This window comes from Octopus sinensis, linkage group LG1, assembly GCF_006345805.1.
Source record: "Octopus sinensis linkage group LG1, ASM634580v1, whole genome shotgun sequence".
Taxonomy (NCBI): domain Eukaryota; kingdom Metazoa; phylum Mollusca; class Cephalopoda; order Octopoda; family Octopodidae; genus Octopus; species Octopus sinensis.
In genome coordinates, this window is record NC_042997.1 from 75430287 (window position 1) to 75442725 (window position 12439).

Here is a 12439-nt window from a genome sequence, read left to right on the forward strand (position 1 = left end):
TCCTTCAGGTTGCCAAAAGAAATTTTTCAATATGTTCGCATATTGAAAATTTTGGATCTGGAATTAAGCAGTAGTGGAATTCTTGGATATCAAAAGGATATGTGATCTTTCAGCTATGCATGAGTTGTATTTCTTAGATCTGTTAACATATGGCATGGATCTCTCTACAATTCTCCACTTGATTGTATGTGGTGTGCTATTTACTTTCGTGGATGTGCCGAAAAGAAAAGTGGTTTGTATACTCTTTACTCTCTCTTTTACTTGTTTCAGTCATTTGACTGCGGCCATGCTGGAGCACCGCCTTTAGTTGAGCAAATCGACCCCGGGACTTATTCTTTGTAAGCCCAGTACTTATTCTATCGGTCTCTTTTGCCGAACCGCTAAGTGACGGGGACGTAAACACACCAGCATCGGTTGTCAAGCAATGCTAGGGGGACAAACACAGACACACAAACATATACACACACACCCATATATATATACATATATACGACAGGCTTCTTTCAGTTTCCGTCTACCAAATCCACTCACAAGGCATTGGTCAGCCCGGGGCTATAGCAGAAGACACTTGCCCAAGATGCCACGCAGTGGGACTGAACCCGGAACCATGTGGTTGGTTAGCAAGCTACTTACCATACAGCCACTCCTGCGCCTGTATAACATCTTTTGAAATTAACTTCACATAACCTGGTGTAATTTTTCTTTCTAGTCAGGTTATCTTGAAGCATTACTGTGACCTCTGCCTCATATATGATGGAGTTTATCATACACACCTAGTCTTGTGGGCAAGCTTCAAGGTTTTGATGGTTACAACTGGGAGTGAGCTCTTGGTGATACTTATGAGGGTCACTTCCCCTTTCATCAGTTGGTCTCTGAAGAATCAAGATGTTGATGAGTGATTTGCAAGATTTACAAGCCATGTAGAGAAATACTGTCAGTAAAGTGAGTGTTAACAATGAATTAGTGTGCTGGTATTAGTACACAAGGGCTTGCTTCTTAGTCCTTTCCTATTCATCATAGTCTTCTAGGTCATAGCAGAGGAATTTATGATGTGCTACTCTTGAGAACTGCTATATACTGATGACCTCATTCTTATAGTGGAATCTATAGTTAGAATGAGAAAAAAAATTCCAGGTTTGAAATTCCACTTTTGAAATCAAAAGTGCCTTAAAGCTAACTTAGCAAAAACTAAAGTTCTAGTTAGCAGGAAAACAGACCAGACTTCATTCCTTTCAAGAAAATGGCCCTGCTCAATATGACTGAAATGTGAAGGTAAGAAATTCTGTATGGTGTACACAGTGCAAGCTCTGGACACATATGAGTTGCTGTGGAATCACATAAAAATGAACAGAGAAAGGAGACTTTGTTTGAAGAAGATGTACTAGAGCAATAAAGACTAAAAACACTGGAAATAGATTCTCTGAAATGCCCTGGTGGCAGTAGATAGTTTTTGCTGTCTAACTAGCAGTGGAGAAGGATGTTCTGAAAATGTAATTGCTAGAATAAGAACAGGATAGAGAAAGTTCAAGGAGTTATTACTTCTGTTGATAACAAAATATCTTTTTGTCAGAGTGAAAAGCACATTGTATGATGCTTCTATGGGAACAGTAATGTTGCATAATAGAGAGATGTGGGCCCTGAATGAAGAGAACATGAGAAGACTGGAAAGAAATGAAGCTAGTTTGCTCTGGTGGATGTGCAGTGTAAGTGTACATAAATGTCATAGTATAAATATACTGAGAAAAAGATTGGGCATAAGAGGAATCAGATGTAGTGTGTGAGAAAGAAGACTGCACTGGTACATGCACGTCACATGAGGATGAGGACAGTCGTATAAAGAAATGCCAATTGCTTAGAGTGGATAGAGCTTGTGGAATGGGGTGATCCAGGATGACATGGAATGAAGCAGTGAAATTGACAAATAATGGAGGTGATTGGCATTTCACTGTCCTTGATAAAACCCACCCATCACCACATAAGTAAGGTCCTAAAAGTATTTGGTTTATGTCTATCCACTCAGCAGGTCCTGCCCTTGTCCTTGTCAAGCTTTCCCCACCTCCCATCTTCCTAACATCTCTTCATTACACCTATGGCACTATCCGTTTGGTGTGATTATATGATAGTAGAATCTGCACATATTTCTCCCCTTTTGTCCTACTAGTTTCCCTCAGTCTCAATATCATCCATTCCGTTTTATTTTCCATTGCTCATCTCTTTTTGTGTATACAGGTATCTCTCCCTCTCCAGTGAGTTACATCACCTCTAACCTCATTTTTAACACTTTATATCTGCTATCGCTATGTCTTGCCATTTTTGTCTTCCAGTCACTAAAGTCACAACTGTGTACTTGTAACCTTCATATATATATATTATATATATATATATATATATATATATATATATCATTCCCTCTCTCCTCATCTGTCTACAGGTTTATTATACTCTGCTCTGTACCCCATTTCTGTACTGTTACTTCTCAACTTTTTCCTGTCATACTCCTCTTACACTCCTATAAACTTAACCATACATACTTAAATGCATAGGGTATATGACATCTAGAAACGAGTGAAGCTAGCATACTTCATTAGATTTACAACATAAGTGTGCTTGTATGACAAAAGTACAAATGTGTTGAGAGAAAAAATGGTCATAGGAAATCAGATGTATGCACTGGTATGGTCATGTGATATTCATGGAGGAGGAATGACATGCTAATTGTTAAATGTGTATAGAAATTATAGAAAAGGAAAATCTTGGGAGACATGGGACAAAGTAGTGAGAGCTAATCCCAAGATATGGACCTTCATAGAAGAAACACAGAGTACTGGGATGATTAGCAATTCACTGTGTTCAAGAAGACACAGCTGTCAGGGTGTGAGGTCCTAACAGCATTAAGTTTATGTCTATACACTAACTGGGCCCTGCCTCTGCACCTAATCTGTATTTGTCAAGCCTTCCCCAACACCTCATCATAACAAACAGATCCCCATCATTCTTTTGCTTGTATATGGATGAAGACAGTTGTGTAAAGAAGTGCTGATTGCTTAAAGTGGATGGAACTCATGGAAGAGGGACATCCAGGAAGACATAAGATGAAGTATTAAAAGCTGATCTCAAGATGCTGAGCTTTACAGAAGAGATGACAAAAGACTGAGATGATTGGCATTTTGCTGTGCTTGAGAAGACCCATCCATTACTGCAAAAATGATATTCTAAAATCCACTTTGTTTTCCTTGTACATGTGAGGCCTTGTCCTCACTCTCTCACCTTCTCTGACACATCAAGTATTTCTCTCTATTTTCATCTTTCTCCCATCTATGATACTTCTTGACTACTGTATATTAAGAAAAAGAAAGCAGTCAGAATTTTGGAACAAAATTGGAATCTATTACATCCCATCCCCTCACGGTTTCCCCACCATCAACTACTTCTATTTCTGCCAACACTATTTCAACCAATCACCTCTGATCTCTTTCTCCATTCTGTTATATCCTGTTCTAAATACCTCTCTTATCTGCTATCATTCTGTTGTATCCTCCATCTCCAGTGTTGTGTTACTGCCACAATATTGTTACAGATGGTTTAAATACACTGTATCAGTGTTGTAACAGTAAACAAGATAATGCTGCAGCCATAATAACACAATGATCCAACAGTCTCTTCATGAACCAACAATCAATATTTTAAACAAACTAACCATCCGACACCCGATTTTACTGCAAACTTCACCCCAACCACTACTATTTATAATTGCTCGGTCCAGTCTATTTCTAGTAAGGGGACATTGTGACTCTTGTCACAACATCTCCCATTTTGAGATTTTGACTTCCGTAAAAAGTGAAATTTATTTTCTTTTTTCTTTTTCCAGCACCACTCCCTCTTTTCCTTTTTTTTCTTTAAAAAATTTAGTACCTTTTTCATTTTGACATTATTTCTAAGTCTGTTTCTTTTTTCTACAACTGCTTCTACAAGGCTCAATCTCTTTCGGTGTTGGCACCTCAAATATGTCATAGCAGAATTCCATTGGTATTTCCTTTCATTTTTCAGTGTATCTTGTCTTTAATTGGTTTAGGTGTCTCTTCAGCTCCAAACATTGTCCTTTAATTATATACATAATGTTTCCTAATCTTTTAGTTACAAAACGATCCTCTCAACTTTCTTTACCATTTTTGTAAATTTTAAAATGAACCTTATTTCCTCCTTCAAAATGTGTTCCTCAGATGGCTTACTTTTAGAAGGTCTTATGGGGAGAGCCCATAAATCAAATAACTCCAACCAGTCTGTACCAAACAAATTGGTAGTGTTCTTTACGTGAAAAACTTTCGCCTTGCACGATTTTCCTCAAAATGTGATATCATTCCACATTTCACCTACAAAGTGTAGTTTGTCACCCGTCATGCCACGTGCAGTTTTTGCTGTTTTTCTTAACATAGGTTTCCCTATTTTCTTCCATGTGTTGGTGTTAATGATTGACATGTCACTATTAGTATCCCATTATAATTTAATATTTACTCTGTTTACTTTCCATGTACAAATTTCCTTATTTGGAAGTCAATTTTACTTTCTGCTGAGAGCACTTTAGAATTTTTTACATTTGTCCTTTTTGTTCTGCAGTGTGAACTTTTGTGTCTAAATTTTTGACAACTGTAACATTTTTGGTTTTAAAAGGACAATCTTTTCTGAAATGTAGGCTTCCACATCCATAATATGGATTAGGACCTAGCAATCTTCTTTGGTTATACTTTCTAGGTCAACATATCTGTATTTTTGTGAAATCCTTTTCTTGAATTTTTCTTATGTCATGTTTCAGATTCACTATCCTTAGACACTCTTCTGCAACAGTCTGCAGGGTTAAATTTTGATTCACTTGTTCAAGTTTTGAAAGAATTCTTGCCCATATATCTGTATCTTCATTTGCTGTAAGGCCTTGTACAAAAATGAGGCACTTAAACATCCCAGGAGTAAGTTCTTTCAGTTTAAAATTTTCAGACATTCTGTTGACTGTTCCTGCTTACATAATAAAGTCATCATCCTCTTTTTTAGTTAATTTGAGTGTTAGAGAAGTTTTATCACCAAATATATTAGACAGTAATAGGATTGTTTCCTGAAAACAAATTTCACTAGACTTTTTGGGCAGTATCTTTCATGCTCAGACAGGGCTAATTTACATAATAACCTTACTTTTTCTTTGTCCGACCATGTTTTGCAATCTTTTTTTAAAATCTCCTCGTACCTTTTGCAGTATGCTGCAAAAGTTACACCTTCCTCTGGATTATAACTATTATAGAGTTAGATATATGTCTGGCAAAAACAAACTTGCTGCATTTTTGGACTTCTTTGTATATAACTCCAATAATTGTTGTTATAGTTGTTGCTGTACTTGTTGCTTCTGCAACTCCTGTTGCTGTTCTTGTTGTTGCTTTTGCAACTGTATTATAGAAGCTAATAGGTCTTCCATCATTTAACAAATTGTATCACTAACAAATTGTTAAATAACCTATGTGAGCTTTGAAGCCCTCATCGCTAGATGTATCCTCCATCTCCAATGTCATGGTATTGCAATGATATTGTTATGGATGGTTTAGATACACTGTACCAGTGTTGTAACAGTAAATAAGATAACAATGCAGCTGTAATAACAACGTAATGATCCAACAATCTCTTCACGGACCAACAATCAATATTCTAAACGAACTAACAAACTGACACCTTCTGACTTCACTACAAACACAACTCAAACTAACACACAAACTTCACTCCGATCACCACTGTTTATAATTGCTCAGTCCAGTCTATTTCTCACAAGTGGGTGTTGTGACTCTCAACACAACACATTCTCAATGCCCTTTCATTCTACCATCATGACCCACCTACTGTATGTGTCCCTACACCCCTTGTCTTTAAATCTTCTTCTCCACTGTTCCAACACCTTGCACATCATTCCACTGCTTTTTTTTCTTTTCATCTTCCCAAGCCACTCTTATATCTCTCTCCTTACTCCTGTACATACTAGTATTTCCCATCATCTATACCCCTATCCTTGTTCACACTTTATTAACCTCTACCTCCACCTGTTTACTTCCCCCTTACACTCATATGAAAGCATCCACTCTCTTATGTCCTCTTATGTTCTCAAGGTGAGGGTTTGCTCAAGCACCCCATTAATACCTTCCTCTTATCTCCTTGACATTAAATTATAATGATGAGCAGTAATAGCTTTCTGAACTTAATCCATCATTTTCTTATGTTAGTAACTATATTTTCAAAACCGTTTTTTCCACTGCTAAATAGATCACTCAGATAACAGAAACTATTTACTACCTTTAGGGATCTTCCTGGGCACTTCAGAAAATGTTCTTAGAGTTTATTGCTCCGGCACATCTACCACATATAAAGTATGCTTCAATATTCTTGTAATTCCACTGTGTTCGTAGTTTGCACTGAGTACACTTTATATATTTTTATCACTTTTCTCCATATCAAGCAGGGTTATAGATTCTTGCTTACTAGAACTTTGGTTCCTGCTAAATTAACTATAAGGTCCTCTGATTCCACCTCAAATTTCTTCTCTAATTCTATCAAGCATTCTGCTGTTAGAAAGAGGTCACTAGCATATTGTAGTTCTCGTAGTAAATAGTCTCAAATTCCTCTGTAATGGTCTGGAGGACTATGGTGACTAGGAACTAAGTCTGTCTGACCTACCTTTACACTAAATTCATTGCCATCATTAATTCTGATACACTATCTTGCAGTCCAGAACATCATACTGTAAAACATAGGCAAACCTCTTACTTTTTGCTATCGACACTTGTCACCCAACTTCTCTTGTAGCTACCTGATATAATTTTCTAATTCCATTTTTCCAGTCTTTTGAAGCTTGTCTTTTCACTTTCATGGCTCTGTCTACCTCACTGTCCAACCATCATATCACTCTCAGTTTGGCTGGGACTTTGTACCATCCACTGATTTGGTTGTCCTGTAAGAATTTCCAGTTGTCATCTGCGATTTTGTCTCTATCTTCTGCTCCTTCTCATCATATGTTTCAAATAGTACTTTACTAAGTTTCCCATTGTTCACTGGATCTTTGAGCTTCTACACCTTACTTTTCCAGACTGGTTTGTATCTCTGAGTCCTTTCAGCTCCAAGTCATTAGCCACTAACCTATGCTGGTTTGTACATTCTTTATTCAGGAAAAACTTTGCATTCACAAGCATCTGTCTATGCCATTTGCTGGTGAGAATGTAGCTAATCTGGTTTATGTGCCTTCCAGATTAGTGTGTGATCAGGTAGCTGTGTGGTTTCCTGAAGTTCATGTTACAGATAAGTCATTTGCATCACAGAACTTCAGCAGCTTTGTTTGCTTCTCATTTCTAGAACCAAAGCTCCACACAACTCAGTGGAATTCATCTGGCTAGTGTCTGTCACGTCCATTTAAGTCACCAAACATAACATCATTGTCATTCATTCTTAAGGTGATCTACAAAAAAGCCTTGTAAAATTGGTTCATTTGCCTGTTTAGCTGAACCACAAATTTAGTAGTAATAAATGTTACTTGCTTTTTGCAAGATTGGTCTTAGCTCGACTATCGTCGCATACTCTGACAATTTTAGTTGTCTCATCTACCCATTGCCTACACCACTCATCTCATTACTGATGCCCACCCAAAGGAATTTGTACCTTTGTTCCTTGCTCATGAGTAGTCTAGCTGAGGCTCCCCTCCATCTTAAGTTTTGCATGCAGCACATATCTACACAGTTCTGCTATAGCATTTCAACAATCTCAGTGTACCTACCTTTCATTGAGCCTATATTGAGTGTAGTGTCTCCAAAGCTATGAACTTAATAGGAAGAGTGTGTGTGTGTGTGTGTAACTGAGGATTTTTATCAGCACCTGCAAAGATGATTTTTCCAAGTGCTTAGCAGGTGGAAGAGGGCTCTTGCACATGTCCAGCAAAATTAAAACCAATCAATTACAACTCAGTGAATTATGATTTTTCTCAATCTTGCAAACTATTTGAAGCAAGTAGCTGCAAATAGAAAAGGGAGATGTGGGTAAAGAGGAAGTATAGGTTTCTGGTTAGCTAGAAGAATTGAATGTTTTTGAATATATGTAATTATTTTTTCTTTCTCTATTTCAGACTTTTGCTTCTTGGTATTTCCAGTAATATCAATGTGAACCAGTTGCATCTTGACCTCAGTGGTAATGAATTGCGTTTTTCTCCACCATATGAAATTGATGTCATTATTGGTCACATGACAAATTTAATAAGTTTAGATATCAGCAACAACAGTAAGTTCATTTATAATCTTTCTCATAATTTACCATTGTTATGGCTTGCATTGGGGTGTGTGTGTGTGAACACATTTGAGTGACAGAGGGTTAGTCCATTATGTTCATATCTCTTAAAAAATTTTAAGCTCTTCTCCTGCCTTCATTAGCACACATACATCTCTCTCTTTCTATTTTGCTGTATACTATTTTTCTGTATATCATCATCATTTTATTAGCTATTTTTCCATACTCCCATATTATCCATGAATCTTCTTCAACATGATATCTTGTCATTTTTTTGTAGAATTTTGGCAACAAATTATTTTATTTGCTCATTAATGTTCGAAACCTAGGTACAAGTGGTAACTATTGAAAATGTTTTTATTTTTCAACACCTTACTCTTAACCATGGTTTGGACTTTGACTGTTCCTTTTAGCATGTAAGGTGTCCTGTTAGGGATCAACTCTTTTGTGTGTAAATGTACACTAATTTTATATATATATATATATATATATATATATATATATATCTGTATGAATGTGTATGTGAATCATCATCATCATTATCATCATCGTTTAACATCCGTTTTCCATGCTAGCATGGGTTGGACAGTTTGACTGGGGTCTGGGAAGCCAGAAGGCTGCACCAGGCTCCAGTCTGATCTGGCAGTGTTTCTACAGCTGGATACCCTTCTGCCAACCACTCCATGAGTGTAGTGGGTGCTCTTTGCATGCTACCAAAGGAGGCTGGCAACAGCCATGATCGGTTGGTGCTTTTTACATGCCACCGGTACGGGTATCACAACTACCATTTCCATTTGATTTTCATTTTCATGTTAATGTACTTGACTCAATAGGTCTTCTCAAGCACAGCAGGTCGCCCTATGATCCAAGGTACTTTTGAATGGGCTGGGGCTGATTATACGAAACTGGTGTAGGATACAGCCATGAACTCACTTTATTTGCTGGGTCTTTGCAGTCACAGCATACCTCCAGAGGTCTCGGTCTTTTGTCATTGCCTCTGTGGGGCCCAACGTTCAAAGGTCATGCTTGACTACCTCATCTCATGTCTTCCTGGGTCTACCTCTACCCCGGATTCCTTCAACTGTTTGGGAGTGGCTCTTCTTCACACATCTCTCCTCATCCATCCATAGTACATGACCATACCAGTGCAAACGTCTCTCTTGCATGCTTCTTATGTCCAACATTTGTCTCAGGGTGCTTACACTCTGTCATGTGTGCACACTGATATTACACATCCGGTGGAGCATGCTAGCTTCATTTCTTTTGAGCCTACGCATCTCCTCTGCAGTCACAACCCATGTTTCACTGCTGTGAAGCATGGCAGTTCACACACATGTTTTTTACAATCTACCTTTTACTCTGAGCAAGAGGCCCTTTGCCACCAGTAGGGGTAGAAGCTTTCTAAACTTTGCCCAAGCTATTCTTATTGTAGTGGTAACACTCTTCGGGCACCCCCACTTCTAACTTGGTCACCTAGGTAGCGGAAGCTATCAGCTACTTCTCATTTCTCCCCCTGGAGTGTGATGGAATCTACTTTTTTAGCATCTGTGGTGTTTGTTGCCCCTGTGGATCTGCCACACATGAAATCTATCTTCCCGGTTAATCTTTGATATTGCTGCACCTCATTATGTGTCCATAGCTTACATTGAGTACATCTTATGGAGTTTCTACCTATCTGAGGGGTATGTAATGAGTTTGCCTTCCTACTTACTGGAACTATTGTCTTTGGTACATTGACTCTATGGACTTTTGATTCTAAACCTTGCTTCCACACCTGAAATTTCTTCTAGTTCTGGTAGTGATTTTGCTATGAGGGCCAGGTCATCAGCATAGAGGAGCTCCCAGAGGCAACCCATCTAGAATTCCTCTGTTATTGCCTGGAGGACTATGATGAATGAAAGGGGACTGAGAGCTGATCCTTGGTAGACCCTACTTCTACTTGGAATTCTTCACTATACTCATTGCCAATCCTAACCTTACTAACGGCTTCTCTGTATAGGGCTTGTACAGCCCTTATTAAGCATTCGTCAATCCCCAGTTTCCACATCGCCCACCAGATAAAGGATTGGGGGATCCTGTCAAAGGCTTTCTCCAAGTCCATAAAAGCTAAGTATAGGGGTTTATCTTTAGCTAGGTATTTCTCCTACAGTTGTTGAACCAGGAATATAGCATCAGTGGTGCTTCTACTTAGCACAAAACCGAACTGCATCTCATCTAAGCAGATTCTCTCCCTAATGAGATGGGTTATGACCCTCTCCATGGCCTTCATCACCTGATCCTGCAGTTTGATACCCCTCTAGTTATTTCTAGCTAGCGCATAACCTTTACCTTTTCACCATTAACACTTTAAATGTATTGTTTACTATTTAAATGTACTGTTTACTGACTATTTTTTCTCAGAAGCTAACTAATTGAATTAGGATAATTACTCGTTTCTTGGCCTGTTTAATTTCTAATTCTTCCTTTCTCTAGTTTAATTTCTCATCTGCTATGAACACTATGAATGTATTCTATACTAAACATTCCTGCTACTTTCGTTTGTTCCTCATACCATCTCCCCAAATTAAACTCACTTGTTCGTGTTGCACCCACTCTGTCCTGCCCCCACCACCAATACCGGATATCTCAATCTTTACCCCGATCTTTATCTATCTTTATCTATATAGTGGAGGTGGATGCCCAGAGAGTGTCATCACTAGAATAAGAATAGCCTAGGCAAAGTTTCGAAAGCTCCTACCCTTACTGGTGACAAAGGGTCTCTCGCTCAGAGTGAAAGGTAGATTGTATGATGCATGTGTGCGAACTGCTATGCTTCACGGTAGTGAAACATGGGCTGTGACTGCAGAGGACATGCGTAGATTTGAAAGAAATGAAGCTAGCATGATCCGCTGGATGTGTAATGTCAGTGTGCACACACGACAGAGTGTAAGCTCCCTGAGAGAAATGCTGGACATAAGAAGCGTCAGATGTGGTGTGCAAGAGAGACGTTTGCGCTGGTATGGCCATGTACTGCGGATGGATGAGGAGAGATGTGTGAAGTGCCACTCCCAAACAGTTGAAGGAATCCGGGGTAGAGGTAGACCCAGGAAGACAGGGGATGAGGTAGTCAAGCATGACCTTCGAACATTGGGCCTCACAGGGGCAATGACGAAAGACAGAGATCTCTGGAGATATGCTGTGACTGCAAAGACCCAGGCTGCTTCCTCCACCAGTTTCGCATAGCCCCAGCCCATCCAAAGTACCTGGATTGCAGAACGACCTGCTGTGCTTACCTTGGATCGTAAGGTGACCTGCTGTACTTGAGGAGACCTATTGAGTCAAGTACATCAATATCAATATGAAACAAATATCAGATGGAAATTGTAGTTACGCGATACCTGTGCCGGCAGCACATAAGAAGCACCATCCGAACGTGGCCGATGCCAGCGTTGCCTTGACTGGCTTCTGTGCCGGTGCACATGACCTGCTGTGCTTGAGGAGACCTATTGAGTCAAGTACATCAACATCAAAATAAATATCAAATGGAAATTGTAGTTGTGATACCTGTGCTGGTGGCACATAAAAAGCACCATCCAAACGTGGCTGATGCTACCACCGCCTTGACTGGCTTCTGTGCCGGTGACACGTAAAAAGCACCAACCGATCATGGCCGCTGCCAGCCTCCCCTGGCACCTGTGCCTGTGGCATGTAAAAAGCATCCACTACACTCATGGAGTGGTTGGCGTTAGGAAGGGCATCCAGTTGTAGAAACACTGCCAGATCAGACTGGAGCCTGGTGCCGCCTCCTGGCTTCCCAGACCCCGGTCAAACCGTCCAACTCATGCTAGCACGGAAAACGGACGTTAAACGATGATGATGGTAATATGTATATATGTGTGTGTGTGTGTGTGTATGTATATATATATATATATATATGTTTCAGCAGTCGCATATATATATATGTTTCATTAGGCACAACTTCACAAGCCAGCCCCATACTCAACTCGTCCTGTCGAAAGACCCTTGTCCTACGTCCTGGTTTTGTTCTGTTGTTTATTTTTTATTTTTACCGTTATTGTTTCTACGTTTTTGTATTCTTATTGGTGTCACGTATTCTGTATTTTTGTTCGTGTACTTCGTTCGTTTTCTGTCCTCGTGTTGTATA

General features: G+C 39.2%; 1 protein-coding gene across 1 annotated transcript in view; it reads left to right on the top strand.

The window, feature by feature from the left end:
• LOC115210256 overlaps positions 1 to 12439 on the top strand; it is a 439746-nt gene that overhangs the window by 119803 nt on the left and 307504 nt on the right. The window contains exon 12 of the mRNA XM_029778744.2: positions 8138 to 8289. Within this exon, the coding sequence (XP_029634604.1) occupies positions 8138 to 8289 (152 nt within the window). The remainder of the gene's footprint in view (positions 1 to 8137; positions 8290 to 12439) is intronic.